General features: G+C 48.7%; 1 protein-coding gene across 1 annotated transcript in view; it reads left to right on the forward strand.

Annotated features, from left to right (window-relative positions):
• The window catches only part of LOC144737846 (very-long-chain (3R)-3-hydroxyacyl-CoA dehydratase 2-like), a 40,000-nt gene extending 22,954 nt beyond the window's left edge, over positions 1-17,046 (forward strand). The window contains exons 5-7 of the mRNA XM_078620717.1: positions 10,397-10,518; positions 11,169-11,347; positions 16,967-17,046. Of these exons, the coding sequence (XP_078476843.1) occupies positions 10,397-10,518; positions 11,169-11,347; positions 16,967-17,046 (381 nt within the window). The remainder of the gene's footprint in view (positions 1-10,396; positions 10,519-11,168; positions 11,348-16,966) is intronic.
• The last annotated feature ends 804 nt before the right edge of the window (positions 17,047-17,850 follow it).

Consider the following 17,850-nt stretch of genomic DNA (forward strand, 5'->3'; position numbering starts at 1 on the left):
CAGTCGGGACAATGCGTCTGCGTTGGCATGTCTGGTCCCTTTGCGATGCACTACTTGGTACCTGTACTCCTGCAGGCGCTCTATCCATCTGGCCAGCTGGCCCGAAGGCTGGTCGATGCGGAGCGAATACTGCCAGGAGTTCCCTACGTGTGACGCAGTAGCGCTGCTCCGCTGATGAAAGCACGCGACTACCGTAGGCGATAACCACCTCCCGATCCTGCTGGACTTGCGACAAAACACTGCCGATGCCCACATCGCTGGCGTCCGTGTCCAGGATAAAGGTGAGGCCAAAATCCGGAAAGGCCAATGGTGGTGCATCTGTCAGACGTGAGCGCAGCTGCTGGAATGCCTCTTCCTCCAGAGGGCCCCAATAAAACCTCTGGTTCTTCGCCGTCAACACGTGCAAGGGCTTGGCAATGGTTGCGAAGTTGGGTACAAACCGGCGGTAGTAAGAAACGAAACCCACAAACCGGCGTACCTCTGGAACCGTTGTGGGAACAGCCCAGGCCCTCACGCAGGCCGTCTTTTCTGGGTCTGTAGCCACTCCAGACTCACTGACGACGTGGCCCAAGTAGCGTACCGACGACTGCATAAGGTGGCACTTCAACGGCTTGAGCTTCAAGTTCGCGTTCCGGAACCGCAGGAATACCTGACGTAATCGGTCAATGTGTTCCTCGAATGATCGGCTGAAGACAATGACGTCATCCAGGTAGATGAGGCACGTTTCCCATTGGAGGCCTGCTAAGGCCAACTCCATTATGCGTTGGAACGTCGCCGGCGCAGTCTGGAGGCCCATAGGCAGGCAGTTGAACTCGAACAGGCCCTCTGGTGTCCGGAACGCTGTTTTAGGCCGGGAGTCCGCGTCTAGTGGGACCTGCCAGAACCCGGACAATAAATCCAGCATACTGAAAAAATTTTCTCCTGCCAGTGCATCCAATGAGTCGTCGATACGTGGTAGGGGATATGCGTCGGCCAGCGTGACGGCATTGAGGCGTCGGAAGTCCACACAGAATCTCAGTGACCCGTCTGACTTCTTGACTAGGACCACTGGTGCCCCCCAGGGACTCGTGGATGGAGAAATTATGTCGGCCCGCAGCATCTCCTGCACCGCTTGTTGAATGTGCCCTTTTTCCATTGGGCTCATTCTATATGTGTTTTGGCACAGGGGTGCGGCATTTCCCGTGTTGATGTGGTGCTGCGACAGATTTGTGCGCCCTAGGTCGAACGGTCCCCGGCTGAACACGTCTGAGAACTCATGCAATATCGAGTGCAGCTGCTGTTTCTGGTCGGGCGGCAATCCCGGCTCAGGCCCCGTCAGCTGGTCCATCCACGATTCGGCCCCTCTGTCCTGGGACTGGCTGATGCTGCCTACAAGCTCGGGCTCTGCCCCTGGGGCTCCTAGTGACAAGGGACTAACGTGGGCCAGAACTGTTCCCTCCTGCACCGTCGCTGTTCTATCGGAGGTGTTCAGCACCTGAATGAACAGATGCTGGTTCCTCTGTACAATAGTTTCGGCTCCCACCAGCGCATGGCGATCCATGGCAGCTGACGCCGGAAACACCAGGATGGGTGAGTCTGGTCGGGCTGTCACGAGAGGGGACCGATATCGCAGCGGAATTAGCATCTGGGCTGCCGGGGGAATGGAGACAGACTTACTGACCAGAGCCTGCACGTAGGGTACACCCCGGCTGGCCCTCTCCGCCTTTAGGAAATGGAGATGAGTTCCTTGGACTTCCACCCGCCCATTGGCCAGATCGATTTTCATTGGCATCCGCCTCAGAAAGTCCGTCCCCAACAGGCAGGGTATGGGCAACGTTGCGGAGACAAGGATGGGTCCTGCTACCGAAAGCTGCCCAATCTGTATCGGGGCTTCAACCTGGCTCAGGAAGCCCATGCTGCCTCCATTTGCTGCAATGACCTACACACACTTACAGACATTGACCCACACACACAAAGACATCGACTTACACACACATACATATGGACTCACAGACAACGACTTTAGATACACACACACGGAGTTACACACACACATGGACAACAACAACCGCCATTCGCCACTAAGTGGCGGTGACGTCACCACGACGCTTGTGCCAGGCTATGTGCACCTTGAGGCCACGTGAAGTGTCGAACGCCCACTGGCAGGAGGTCACGGGGCAGATCCAGATGCCACAGGTCGACTGAGACGACTGGCTGATGCACCACCTGTGACCCCTACTGTGCCAACTAGCTCCGCTCATTGTTGTGAGCGTTGCTCCTCCGCCCTCCGTTGTTGTCGGAGGGCAACTGCCTCCAACTGCCCACTAACGTCTTTCACGAGCCTCCTCCACAGAGGCCGATCTTGACACCGCTGGTACCAGTTATCGGCAAGTCCACTCAGCTCCACATCCTCCTGTACCTCATCACTCCATCTCTTCTCTAGCCCGTGCCGCGCCTGTTTAGCCCCCTCGATCCGGCCGAACAAAAGCTGTTTAGGCATGCGGAGGCTGGGCAAGCGGGCTACATGACCCAGCCAACGCAACCTTGCCTGCCGGAGGAGCTCACTAATGGGACTTTGTCCAGATCTTTCAAGGATTTGTGAGCTCCTCACACAATCCAGCCAGGTTAAACCCAGGATGGATCGTAGGCAGGCCAGCCTAAATGTTTCCAATTGGCGAAGATGCTCCATGAGGGGGGTCCATGTTTCGCAAGCATAGAGAACGGAGGGAATGACCATCGCCGAGAAGACCTGAAGCTTCGTGCGGAGCGACAGACTAGGTAGCTTCCACACAGCATTACGCAACTGATGAAAAGATTTCCCCTCCCCCAGGACTTCACAGAAATGCTCAGCAAATCTGCAAACCTGTTCCTGGTGGTCGGAGATCACCGTTTTTTCCCCTAATGATGGTAATTGGTGTGGCGCTGCAGGTTAATTTTTTGATGGAGTTAAATAGGGATTTGTGATCGCGGGCCATTGAGGCAGACTCCATCTCAGCAACCTGCGACCACCACCCATCCTTGCAGCATCTTACGGCTCTCCGAACCTCCGTGCGAAGGCTGTGGTAAGGCTCCTCATTCTCTGACGTGGGATGCTGTAGATGATTAGAGTGGGCCTGTCACTTTTTCTCGGTCATCCTGAACACCTCCTCTGTCAGCCAGGGTCTCTGGGGAGGTCTGGACCATGTACCCAAAGCAGCTATTACAGCTGCCTGAGTCACAGTCCTAAACCTCGCCCATTTACCCTCGACATCTGGAGGAGTGGGGGACGATGCCAACCCCAGCCGCAAGCGATGATGAAATTCTCGCAACTTTCATCACCTAGCTGAGACCAGGCCACCTTAGGTTTGAATGGGGTCCTGGGTCTACACCCACCACCGGAGTGGAAGAATGGCAGGCGCATCTTACAGATGACAAGTCGATGGTCAGAGGGAAGATCAGCTCTCTGGTAGGTCCTGGTATCAAGGACATGGGCCCACATCTGCTGTTCCATCACTATGTCGTCCAGCAGGAGTTCTTGCTTGGACCCGGCATGCATCCATGATGTTGTGTGGATGTGCTGGTGCCGGAACAGTGTGTTGGTAATTACAAGCCCATGGGCTGCACAAAAATCTAGCAGCCTCCTGCCGTTGTTATTGGGCTGATCTGGCCCATGCCTTCCAATCGCTTCAGACCAAGTGCCAGCATCATGACCAACTTGGGCATTGAAGTCAAACAACAAGATGACTCTATCCCGAGGGACCACTTTAGCTTGCACCTGTGACAGGCGGTCATAGAAGGCATCTGACTAATCGGCCTTGCCTGCATCCCTCCATGGATGTTCGTCTTCGGTGGGGGCATAAGTAACCACGATCACCACTCCTCGCCTCCGGTTGATGGGAAGGCGAGCCCAAAGTAGCCTGGGGCTTACAGCTTCCCACACCTCACCGCCATGCTCCCACGCCCCCTTCATTCTTTTGTTCAGAAGAAAAGCCACTCCCTGTTGTTTGGTATTCTCCTGCCCCGAGTAGAGGACTGTCCACCCCTCATGGTGGCAGGAGCCAGAGCCGGTCCACTGGACCTCATGAATACCACAGAGATCCAGGCGGTACTGTTCCAGCTCCCGACAGAGGAGTGGCAGCCTCTCATCCGCAGTGAGCGTTCGAACATTCCACGTGGCCATCCGGTAGTGGCTTTTTGTTGTTTCTAACACACACACACATGCACCTACACACACACACACACAAAGAAATGGACTTACACACTCACATGGAGGCACACACACACACATCGACTGACACACACACACATTGACTCTCACACACACACATGGACCCTCACACACACATCGACTCATGCACACACACATAGACTTTCAGACACATATCGACTGACACACACACACATCGACTCACACAAACAGACACATCGACTCACACGCACACATGTACTTAGACAGACATAACCAATTAAGAAATGTACTATTTTAATTGTAAAATCTTAGTTGTCTACGCATACACAAAACATGCACACATCGACTCACGCACACACACATGGACTCACACACACACATCGACTAAAACACACTCATGGACTCACACAAACAGACACGTCGACTCACACATGCGCACATATCGATGCAGACACACACATGATAATTTAAAATAGAAGTAACCTAATTGTAAAATATTAGTTGTGTACACACACAGCACGCACACACATTGACTAACACACACACAGCGACTGACACACAGTGATATAAACACATGTACACACACATCGAGTCGCACACACATCGACTGATACACATGTAATGAGTGGCTCCGACACAGTAGAACTTCAAGTTATTTTTTAATAAATTCTTCGGTACAGCTTCAGGTTCTCTCTTTTTCGCTGCGGATGTTAGCCACTTGGGTGGCTGCGCTGCCCCGCGCCACGTGGCGCTCACCCGCTCACCAACAAGCCGCTGGCTGATGACGCGCTGGGAGCGGCTGAGCGGCTGAAAGTCGAGCCGCCACGTGGCAGGTGGAGATGCGGGGCAGCAGCGACGGGGAGCTCCTCTTGATCTTCACACACCGACCCAGCACGCTGCTGCACCCCTGGCTTATATTCACCTCCCGGTGACTAAGCCCCGCCTCCGGCCACGCCCCTCTTGGAACCTTCGGGAACGTTCCCGAGGCTTCCCTGGAGGATCCGCCCCATCAACTTTACCCCAGATATAATCTCTACTGTAGATAAGCCGTAGCTGTATAACCAATGTATGCCCCACAATATTACGGGAGATGGTGCTCACATTACATCACCCACCCCCGTGATGAAAAATCTTGCCGTCCCGGCTAAGGAAGGGTAAAACGTAATATATAGCGCCATCAACACCAAGTATGGAACAACTGGAAGTAGAAGAAGGAACAAAATGGTAAACACTATATGCATGGCAACAACGCCTCGGAAATTTAAAATATCACACAATTCAGAACCCAGGACTACTCAAGAAAACTGCGACATTCTGGACCGTGTCCGCATAGCCGGCCCATCCGCCAGTGGCAGAACAAGCCAAGAGACACCGGCCGGTGGAAGGAGTGGGCCAGGAGAGGGCAGGACAGCCGGATTCGGCGCAGGTGGGCACAGCGGGACAAAAACCTCCTCCAGTCCTTCTGTCTCAATTAAGGGCGATGTGGGTGGCAAAGAAACAGACTTCGGAAGATCACCTTGCACAGGGGCAGCAGACCTGTTGGCCACTTCAGGCACCGGGATTCTGGGATTTTGAGATGACGATGGCCCAACGGGAGCAACAAAAAGTTTCATTCGCTACGGGTGAACGAACCAACGCCGGCGACCGTGGCGAACGTGGGCACACTGAGGACGCAAAACCTCGACAATCGTCACAGGGCCCTGCCATGGTTTGTGGAGTTTGGGAGAGGTGCCCATGGACACCTGGGGGCAATGGAGCCATGCCGTATCCCCAACCGACCATGGCATGTCGGTTTTAGATCTCTGCGTACAATGCTCATTCCGAGCCTGGGTCTTAGAAGTATTCAGTCTGGCAGCCTCCCACGCCTCCGAAAGGTGCCTAAGGGACTCTTGGATGTGGTCAGAGAGAGTCGACGTAGGAGGTCCGACCGGGGAACCCAATTGAACATCAACAGGCAGCACGTTCTCCCTCCCATAGATGAAGAAGAATGGCGAATATCCCGTCGAAGCGTGAGGCGCCATGCAGTAGGCCGAGAGGACGCAGTATCTGCAGATCCCAGTCAACCTGCCGCTAATTAATTGTCTGGCACAACATTGCGGACAAGGTACGATTTAACTGCTCAACCATACCATCCGTCTGAGGGTAGTATGGAGACGTAGAGATCTTACGTGTAACAAAAGCAGTACACACGTCACACAACAGCTTCAAAGTGAAATTCCTTCCTTGATAGGTGAGCAACTTTTCCGGCGCCCCTTTATCCATCACATAGCCATTCACAAAGGCGTCACCGATGGATAAAGTGGATTGATCTGGCAAGGGCAACACCACAGGCCAGCGGGAAAAATATTCCACGCCGATGAGAAGATATTTATTCCCACGAGGCGTCAAAGGGAACGGGCCCAACCCATCTAGGGCAACCAATTCATTGACGCGCATGACAGAGATGGTATGTAAAGGCGGAATGTAATGCTGCCGGGCACACTCAGTGCACGCTCGAAGTGCACTAATGATGTCAGATGTCATACCCGGCCAATAGTAATCCCTCTGAAGGGTATATACTATCTTGCCACATTAATAACCCCTCATGGGCAAAAACCCGACCCTCCTTGCCAGATCCTGACTCACCCGCGAGCGAGCCAGCGAAATCAATATGGGCCCCGACGCACGAATATCCCCAATGGCGATACACGCGTCAACCTTGCCAATGATGCCAATACTACCCCCGTTAGCCGCAACACAAACATCATATACCGGGCGAACATTCGACGCAGGAATCGACAACAATTGAAAAATAACATCGGAAATGATCGTAGCAGATGCCCCCGTGTCAACCAAAACGCGTACATCAACAACCTGAATGGTGGCAGCGACTGTCGATGATCCCATCGCCGCAGCAACAACCCTACGAGCCAATTTCCTCCATTGTGTCTGCGAAGCCGGCCACCTCTTAGCAACGGTACCCGAGGCCGATCCATACACACACATCGAGTCGCACACACATAGACTGATACACATGTAATGAGTGGCTCCGACACGGTAGAACTTCAAGTTATTTACTAATCAATTCTTCGGTACAGCTTCAGGTTCTCTCTTTCGCTGTGGATGTTAGCCACTCGGGTGGCTGCGCTGCCCCGTGCCACGTGGCGCTCACCAACACGCTGCTGGCTGACGGCGCGCTGGGAGCGGCTGAGCGGCTGAAAGTCGAGCCGCCATGTGGCAGGTGGAGGTGGCGGTGTAGCAGCGACGGGGAGCTCCTCTTGATCTTCACACGCCAACCCCACATGCTGCTGCGCCCCTGGCTTATATTCACCCCCCGGTGACTAAGCTCCGCCTTCAATCCCACGCCTGGTGATGCACGTTATCCACCCAGGAGCGCCTCACAGAGGATTGTGTTGAACCAATGTTGCTAAATCCATAATATATGTTTTTTGGGTTAGATCGCGTAAATATAAGTGTATCGTTAAACCGGCATCACCTGACACAGCTAATTAGTAAGGTTTGTCACATAAACAGAACATGCCAATTCGTTACTAGTCCAGCACACTGGTGTGTTGGTAAGCAAATCCACAAAAATTATAATTTTAGTACGATGTTTCGCTAGTAATTACAACTAGCATCATCAGGCGGACTGCCAAATTTGTGGAGAATCCTGTTTCGTTCCTGAAATAGAGGGATAGATGTGATGGCGTCACTTGCGAGCCCTTCACGTGTGAAGGGAGGGATTAATGAATCTTATCTATGCCCCACCCCCTCTCTATCCTCCCGCCGCCGATCTCCCCCTGCGCAGCAGTCGTTTATGACTCTTGGGCTACGCCCATTTCTACCCTTGAGAAGCAGCCTGCATCAGCAGCTTGCCTCCTACATTATATAACCTCTTGTTGCAGCAGCTCTTTCTCCTTTGTCAGCAGTTCCCCTGCTGTGTTGGTCTCACCTGATGATGGTTGCGTGTGTTGCGATTGAAACGTCGTGATCTATTATTTTTCTACCGACGTGACTTTACCGAAATAACCAAAGAGTATGAATGCATCTTCTTGGTTCTTTCGGTAAAGTCACGTAGAAGGAAAATAATAAAATAAAACATAATAAAATAATTCTCACGACGTTTCGGCCACAACGCAAGCAGCCGTATTCAGGTGGAGAACAGGTCTGTCAAGGAGAGCATTCAGACTCTGTCTCCTTGACAGACCTGTTCTCCACCTGAAGACGGCTGCTTGCGTTGTGGCCGAAACGTCGTGAGAATTATTTTATTATGTTTTATTTTATTATTTTCCTTCTACGTGACTTTACCGAAAGAACCAAGAAGATGAATCCCTGCAGTCACGAAAGCTTTAAATCGAAAAGTATGAATGCATATAAATTATGTTGCTGAACTTGTGAACTCCCAGAAGGCCGTGTAGCTGACAGGTTGTGTACAAAAATGCGTGGGGTGACATAATAGGAAGGAGGGAAAGTGCCGACTTATTCTGTTGCTTATGTTCTCAGCAAAGATGCTTGTGATTACTCTGTGTTGTATATCAGATGATTTTGCTTTGAGCTTTAAAAGAGGGTCCCTGCCTAAAAACATCTGGAAGTTCACCAGCATTGGTTCAAGCAGAGCCTGACTGAATATTGAAGCCGTTTTTTATTGTGTTGAACCAACGCTGCTGAAGTTATACCCTCCCTGAAGGCCATGCGCCTGATGGGATTTGTAAAAAAAACACTTATTACACGCTTTCTTTTAACTCACTCTGTCTGTTGTTGTTGTCGTTGTTATATCCTCAAATCTTGTAACTCAATTTTAACCCACTTCCCAATGTGGTATCGACTGCAAACTTGGTATACTTATGTCATACTGATGACAATACTCATAATCAACGTTTTTGGGTTTAGATCGCGTTATTTATAAATGTGTCGTAACCCTCCACCACCCGACACGGCCAATCAGCGAAACGTCGTACTCAAATTGTAAATTGTTGTGGTTTCACGCTTCAACACACCGGTGGGCTAAAGCAGTGAACTAATTGTCTTTTGTCAACGTGACACTTTTTTACTGATTGGCCGTGTCGGGTGGTGGAGGGTTACGACACATTTATAAATAACGCGATCTAAACCCAAAAACGTTGATTATGAATAATATTGGTCGTGAAAGCCTACGTGTTAAACTGATGACAATACTATATTCTATCATAAAAAAATAAAAATATATATTTTTAAACTTTATTTTTTATATGTTATGTTTCGGCTTGGGTCTAATTGTCCATGGTCAACTGACATTGCCTGTAATTGGCCATGGTTCCTTATGCTATGGCAAGCTTCGGGGCCACTTCCTGGAGTCGTGGAGTTCTGCCATTACTAGTACATTTCATAAAAGCATGTTTAAAAAAAAAGTTTTTTTAAATATTACTTTTTTTTTTTACATGAACCTCAAGGCAATGTAGGCAGAGGCCTGCATTGCGATATTTGTTCCCTTTATAATGACCATTGACGAGCAGCTTGTGGGAGGAAACCGGAGATGATGCTTCACCTCGCAGCTCCACAGACACAACACAGCACCTCCCCAGCCTCGGAGGCAGTCACCTGCACGTTTGATACATACCAGCCTCAAACCCTGCTCGGACGATTTTGGTTGATATGGGAAGGCACATTTTGATTGCCCACGTAGCCCCCCCGTGGGCGTTACGCGAGACGAATTCTGCCCAGGGGTCCGTGTTGTCAGCCTCACTGGCAGTGATCATTGGCCAATGATCTCTGATGGCCACATTGGCTGAGAATGCAGCATGTGAACCTGAAGTGCAGACATCATACGATTAATAAATTAGTGGCACGGGTTAGGCCACAATGGATTTGACCAATTTGTGTCTTGAAAACCCTCCACCACCTGATATAGCCAAAGAAAAAGTAATGTGTACTCGCGTTTAACAGGGTGCCGATTATTTTTTCCTCTGGCTAATACCGTTAAAGTTAGAGAGCAATTCGATGAAAAACGTTTCACTAGAAACTTCGTCTTGCATCATCAAGACAAGATCCAGATGAACAATACAGAAAGTCAGAATATCACATCACCCTTGAATGGCCTAAACGAAAAATCTATTGTGAATAGCATACGCGTGCAGTCTAGCACACGTGTATATAACCTGGCCGCCTGGCTGTTGTGCTTGACTGTTGCACGGAGATTGTTTTCACCATTGTGGGATCCCCCCCCGCGCCGAGTCCCGCTCCCTGGTGCGCTGTTGCTGCTGCTGGTGACATCTGCTACTGCTGCCACTGTAGGTGCAGAACGAGGAGAGCACGCTGCTATTCATCGTGACGTGGATGGTGACGGAGATCGTGCGCTACTCCTTCTATACGTTCACGCTTCTGCAGTACATCCCGTACTGCGTCAAGTGGGCGAGGTGTGCGCCACACTCTCCTGAGCCTCCTCCAGCGTGGCTTGTCACAGGTTACCGCGAGCCAGTTTGAGGAGACTGTGAGAGTTGTGGAGTCTGTCACCTCTTGATTTGATTTGAGTTTGTTACCCCATTGGGTTGTTGTATTACATGTGCGCTATCCAGGAAGTTATAATATCAGATCATCATTATGTTGCCAAATCTATACATTGCATTTGTAAATAAAGAGCACTGCTCGACTGGAATTCTCTCCCACTATCGCATTTCTCGAGCTCGTAAAACCATGCTGTATTCAACGAACCTCTTAACTCTTACAACAATAATCGCGCTGGTTATTGCTGGCCGCTTGACAGTATTGATCAGTGTCCAGCAACTGTAAAAAAAAACGAACCGTATTCAACATTCTTCGTCTCATCAGCAGTCAGGCTTGTTAACAAATGCTGCATGGATTAGCAAGACGACTCCATATAAACTATGGAACTCCCGATGTGCGCAATGTTCACCATATTGTACAAAAACTCGTCGTGTGTTGCGATAGAGCATTACGGGTAACGGTGGTGAACAACAAGCGAATTCATGCACGACACCGGGGGCAGCGCCTGACGCCCGCGGCATCTCGCGGCTGCACAAGTGCTGATGAGCCCCCGTGTGTGCAGATACTCGTTCTTCATTGTGCTCTACCCGTTGGGTGTGCTGGGCGAGCTGCTGACGATCCACGCGGCGCTGCCCCACGTGCAGCGCAAGGGGCTCTACTCCATCACGATGCCCAACGCGCACAACTTCTCCTTCGACTACCACACCTTCCTCATTGCCATCATGATCGCCTACGTGCCTGGTGCGCTTGGCCATCACAGCTGGGGCTGGCGGATAGCAGTGGGGGCATGGAAGGGGTGCTATACCGACAAGGTCAAATCAATCAGGTCATCCCGCACACGAGTGCCTCTCATGTGACCGCATTCCCTCCAATGTTAAATATTGCCGTGCACTCCAGTAGTGACCCCTGTGCCTCAGCAAGAAGCCCCTGGGGTTGATTCCACCAGAAATGGGCCACTCTCTGTGGAGTTTGTGCTTCTCTTCCTCTGTTCTGCATGGGTTTCATCTGGGTTCTGCGGTCTCCTCTCATTGCTAATCCCATACACAACATGTCACTGGTATTGGCCAAAGTGTCTAAATGCTGAAAAAGTACTGTACCTGCAAATTACTTCAATTAGGATTACGCACAGCAGTAGCAGTGCCAATATTGCCCACTTGCAATGAAAAACTTGAGACTCAGTGAGGCTTTCCTGGATAAACAAGCATCATAAGAATACAATTAGTTAAAATCGATTAATATGCATGAAATTGTACGTATTAAAATTAAATCTAGATTTGAAGTTTTCTTGACTGCAGGGATCCATACTCTTTTGTTCTTTCGGTAAAGTCACGTAGGTATAAAATAAAATAAATCACGACGTTTCGGGCGCAACACAAGCATCCGTCATCAGGTGGGACACCCATAGCAAGAAACAATTGCTGAAGTGGGCAAAAGGGGTGCTTGTGTCAAGAGGCTATATAGGTAAGAGAGGGGGGGGCGGAGCCAGGGAGGAGAGATAGAGAGGGTGGGGGTGTGGGGTAGGGAGGATGGGGTGCTGCAAGTGCGGCAAAATTCCGGGGCTAGGAAGTAAGCGGGGCTGGGGGTAGGAGGAAAATAAGCACAGCAAAATGCCGGGGCTGGGAAGTAAGCATGGCTGGGGGTAGGAAACTAGCACGGTAAAATCCCGGGGCTGGGAAGTAAGCGGGGCTGTGGTTAGGAGGCTGAAGAAAACTGGAGATGCAGATATGAAGGCAAACTATAAAGCAGTTAAGGTTTTACCTGGTTAATAACATAATTCCAATGATTGCTCAATTTGTATCCATCTTCTCGGTTTAAGTTATATCTATGTTTATATATCTGGATGGCTTCATGAACAAACCTTTGATAGTAGCCGGAAGGTTTGCAGAGCACCTTGGTCTCGGAAAAAACGATATCATGAGAGCCCACAGCGTTATAGCAATGGTCAGCCACAGCGGAGGTATTAGTCCTGCCGTGTTTCAGATCTGCCTTGTGCTCGCGAACACGGTCCGATACATGCCGTTTCGTTTCCCCAATGTAAGAATCACCACAGGAGCAACTTAGTTTGTAGAGGAGAAATAGGTTTGCGAATAATGCGGTCCGAGTACCCATTCATCTTGAGGGCCTGGTGTACGTGTTCCAGTTCACTGGCTAGGTGGTGTTGGTCAAAAATGCAGTGGACCCTATGGTGTAGTGTTTTGATGAGGGAATTCTTCTGTGCCGGATGGTGGTAGGAATCAGGTTTCAGATAGGAATCTGTGTGGGTGGCTTTCCTGTAGACAAAGTGTCCCAACGAGCCATCAGGTCTCTTCTCGAACAAAACATCAGGAATGGTAGCTTATCATCCTTCTCCACTTCCATGGTGAATTTGATAAATGGGTGTATGGAATTGATGTGGTTGAGAAATTGGTTCAGTGCTGGCAGGCCATGTGGCCAAATGACAAAAGTCATCCACATATCTCTTCCACAAGGAAGGACGTAGGGTGGATGTCTGGATGGCATCTGTTTCAAATTTCTCCATTAAAAAACATTTGCTATCACTGGTGATAAGGGGAAACCCATAGGGGTACCTTCATTTTGTTTGTAGAAAGTAAGGCAGTGCCTAACCAGAGTAGGAACATCAGCGTTCAGTCCATGTTGAACTAAATCTTCAATTACAGTGAGGGAAAAAGTATTTGATCCCCTGCTGATTTTGTACGTTTGCCCACTGACAAAGAAATGATCAGTCTATAATTTTAATGGAAGGTTTATTTGAACAGTGAGAGACAGAATAACAACAACAAAATCCAGAAAAACGCATGTCAAAAATGTTATAAATTTATTTGCATTTTAATGAGGGAAATAAGTATTTGTCCCCCTCTCAATCAGAAAGATTTCTGTCTCCCAGGTGTCTTTTATACAGGTAACGAGCTGAGATTAGGAGCACACTCTTAAAGGGAGTGCTCCTAATCTCAGCTTGTTACCTGTATAAAAGACACCTGTTCACAGAAGCAATCAATCAGATTCCAAACTCTCCACCATGGCCAAGACCAAAGAGCTCTCCAAGGATGTCGGGGACAAGATTGTAGACCTACACAAGGTTGGAATGGGCTACAAGACCATCGCCAAGCAGCTTGGTGAAAAGGTGACAACAGTTGGTGCGATTATTCGCAAATGGAAGAAACACAAAAGAACTGTCAATCTCCCTCGGCGTGGGGCTCCAGGCAAGATCTCACCTCGTGGAGTTCCAATGATCATGAGAACGGTGAGGAATCAGCCCAGAACTACACGGGAGGATCTTGTCAATGATCTCAAGGCAGCTGGGACCACAATCACCAAGAAAACAGTTGGTAACACACTACGCCGTGAAGGACTGAAATCCTGCAGCGCCCGCAAGGTTCCCCTGCTCAAGAAAGCACACATACATGCCCGTCTGACGTTTGCCAATGAACATCTGAATGATTCAGAGGACAACTGGGTGAAAGTGTCAGATGAGACCAAAATGGAGCTCTTTGACATCAACTCAACTCGCCGTGTTTGGAGGAGTAGGAATGCTTCCTATGACCCCAAGAACATCATCCCCACCGCCAAACATGGAGGTGGAAATATTATGCTTTGGGGGGGGGGTTTCTGCTAAGGGGACAGGACAGCTTCACCGCATCAAAGGGACGATGGACGGGGCCATGTACCGTCAAATCTTGGGTGAGAACCTCCTTCCCTCAGCCAGGGCATTGAAAATGGGTCGTGGATGGGTATTCAAGCATGACAATGACCCAAAACACACGGCCAAGGCAACAAAGGAGTGGCTCAAGAAGAAGCACATTAAGGTCCTGGAGTGGCCTAGCCAGTCTCCAGACCTTAATCCCATAGAAAATCTGTGGAGGGAGCTGAAGGTTCGAGTTGCCAAACGTCAGCCTCGAACCCTTAATGACCTGATGGCCAACTACAAGAAACGTCTGACCTCTGTGATTGCCAACAAGGGTTTTGCCACCAAGTACTAAGTCATTTCGATTTAAAGCTTTCGTGACTGCAGGGATTCATCTTCTTGGTTCTTTCGGTAAAGTCACGTAGAAGGGAAGTAATAAAATAATAAAAATAAAACATAATAAAACAATTCTCACGACGTTTCGGCCACAACGCAAGCAGCCATCCTCAGGCGAAGAATGAAACACCCCAAGCTTGGAGCGTATATTTAAGCTGGGTTAGAGGGGGGGGAGGTGGGAAGAAGAGCGCCTAAACAAAATAATTTGCATATCAAGAGGAATTCAGCATATGGAAAATGCGTAGGAGGTGGGCGGGGGGGGTTCCAAATCAATACTATGCCCGTGCATTATGCAGGATTAGCAGCATCAAAGGGGGGGGGGGGAAGGGGGGGAGCATTAACAAAGGAAAGGAATGTTAATAGTATGTAGCTGTAGTTACTAAACAACCACGTAAAAAACTACAGTATAAACTGCATGACAAACTAAAGTATAAACTACATAGCATCATCAGTAAACTTACTATACTCTACAATAAGCTGAGTTACTAACAGTAAGTAATACATGAAAAATTCTACGTTGTAAAAAATTATATAATATGCTTCCATCTAAACTTTATTCTCTTACATCACACGCGTCTATACCGTACTATATACTTCCATAGGCAAAACCAACATTAAATTACATACTGTATTGCTATAAACCACCCTATACCTTATACATTTTTAATATAACACTATGTATTATTCTACCCACCCTAATGTGTATCAAAATGGTTTATTACGTCCTTCCAGTGATTGCTAAGCCAGAATCCATCTTCTCGGTTAAAATTGTCTCTGTGTTTGTAAATGTGGATCGCCTCATGTACGAATCTCTCATGATAGCCAGATGGCTTGCAGAGAACCTCTGTCTTGGAGAAGTCAATGTCATTGGGCTCACATGACATTGACTTCTCCAAGACAGAGGTTCTCTGCAAGCCATCTGGCTATCATGAGAGATTCGTACATGAGGCGATCCACATTTACAAACACAGAGACAATTTTAACCGAGAAGATGGATTCTGGCTTAGCAATCACTGGAAGGACGTAATAAACCATTTTGATACACATTAGGGTGGGTAGAATAATACATAGTGTTATATTAAAAATGTATAAGGTATAGGGTGGTTTATAGCAATACAGTATGTAATTTAATGTTGGTTTTGCCTATGGAAGTATATAGAACGGTATAGACGCGTGTGATGTAAGAGAATAAAGTTTAGATGGAAGCATATTATATAATTTTTTACAACGTAGAATTTTTTATGTATTACTTACTGTTAGTAACTCAGCTTATTGTAGAGTATAGTAAGTTTACTGATGATGCTATGTAGTTTATACTTTAGTTTGTCATGCAGTTTATACTGTAGTTTTTTACGTGGTTGTTTAGTAACTACAGCTACATACTATTAACATTCCTTTCCTTTGTTAATGCTCCCCCCCTTCTCCCCCCCCTTTGATGCTGCTAATCCTGCATAATGCACGGGCATAGTATTGATTTGGAACCCCCCCCCGCCCACCTCCTACGCATTTTCCATATGCTGAATTCCTCTTGATATGCAAATTATTTTGTTTAGGCGCTCTTCTTCCCACCTCCCCCCCCTCTAACCCAGCTTAAATATACGCTCCAAGCTTGGGGTGTTTCATTCTTCGCCTGAGGATGGCTGCTTGCGTTGTGGCCGAAACGTCGTGAGAATTGTTTTATTATGTTTTATTTTTATTATTTTATTACTTCCCTTCTACGTGACTTTACCGAAAGAACCAAGAAGATGTACTAAGTCATGTTTTGCAGAGGGGTCAAATACTTATTTCCCTTATTAAAATGCAAATCAATTTATAACCTTTTTGACATGCGTTTTTCTGGATGTTGTTGTTGTTATTCTGTCTCTCACTGTTCAAATAAACCTACCATTAAAATTATAGACTGATCATTTCTTTGTCAGTGGGCAAGCGTACAAAATCAGCAGAGGATCAAATACGTTTTCCCTCCCTGTATATAGCCTCTCGACACAAGCACCCCTTTTGCCCACTTCAGCAATTGTTTCTTGTTGTGGTTGTCCCATCGAATGACGGACGCTTGTGTTGCGCCTGAAATGTCTTGATTTAATTTATTTCATTTTATACCTACGTGACTTTACCGAAAGAACCAAAGAGTATATTAAAAAGCTATTATTTGGACTCATGCCTCTATTATGTGTTTTTATCTCAGTAAACTGACTAAATGTGACAAAACATACGAGGAGGGTAGACTGATGCCATGCTTAGTCTGTCATTCGGTGGTTATGTTTCCAGCTGCTTCCACCTCTCTGCTGTCGTCTGCTTCATCCCCTGCCCGGTCCCTTCCCCTGGTGTGTGTTGATCCGCAGGCTTCATTCAGCTCTACGCGCATCTGTTGCGGGAGAGGCGGCTGGTGCTGAGAGTAGTGCAGGAGCACAAGGTTGACTGAGCCTGGCCGCGCGGAACCCCCCGACCCCAATTGTGACCCCGACCCCGCCGCGCATGAGCTCGCGTGTGTTTTGCATGGTCCCGCGGAGAGTGAGCTCCTACTTGAATTGGACAAGTCACGTTTGGCCTTCTGAGGCGACTTTCCAACGTGGGCACACAAGAGAATGATCCCTCCTCTTGTAACTGAACAATGGAGTACACCTCGTTGTCATAGTAGTGGTAGGCCATGTGTTCTGGCGCCACGGTACAAGATCATAATATTTGATAAACTATTGGCAAATGTCTTAATTGGAAAGAGACTATAGCAACATCGCCCCCCCCCCGACTTGTCAGATGCTAATGCCCATTTGTAGGCCTGTGCTCTGGGCACCTGACGCCGCCGCACGAGGACAGCTGCCAGCGGGATCCCTTGAGTTAGACTGCGGCAGGGCTTTGGAATGGTGGAGATGAGATGTGAAGTAAGGCGGTCTGAGTTCCCGAGGTATTTAAGCAAGTGCTCCATCAATGCAAATCCATACACTTAATTGGTGGTCTGTTTAAACGTGGCTGCATGTGCCATAGGCAATAATTGTGGTCTGCTTGCAAGGACACAGGAGGATAAGGAGTCGGTGCAGGGGTGGCATGGTTCGCAAAGCTGATCCGTGTAGCTTCCCCTCTCCCAGAGCCGCCATGCGGTACGGTTAGAGACGAAACGAGGCTTCTTGGTTGAATGCTTTCAAAGGCAGCTTTTACCTTCTCATGCAATGGATCCATTTCATTGTTGAAATTATCTCCGGGTTGTTATTTATTACAGAACACTTTGGAT

This window comes from Lampetra planeri, chromosome 74 (assembly GCF_965212315.1).
Source record: "Lampetra planeri chromosome 74, kcLamPlan1.2.h2, whole genome shotgun sequence".
In the NCBI taxonomy this organism is placed as follows: Eukaryota; Metazoa; Chordata; class Hyperoartia; order Petromyzontiformes; family Petromyzontidae; genus Lampetra; species Lampetra planeri.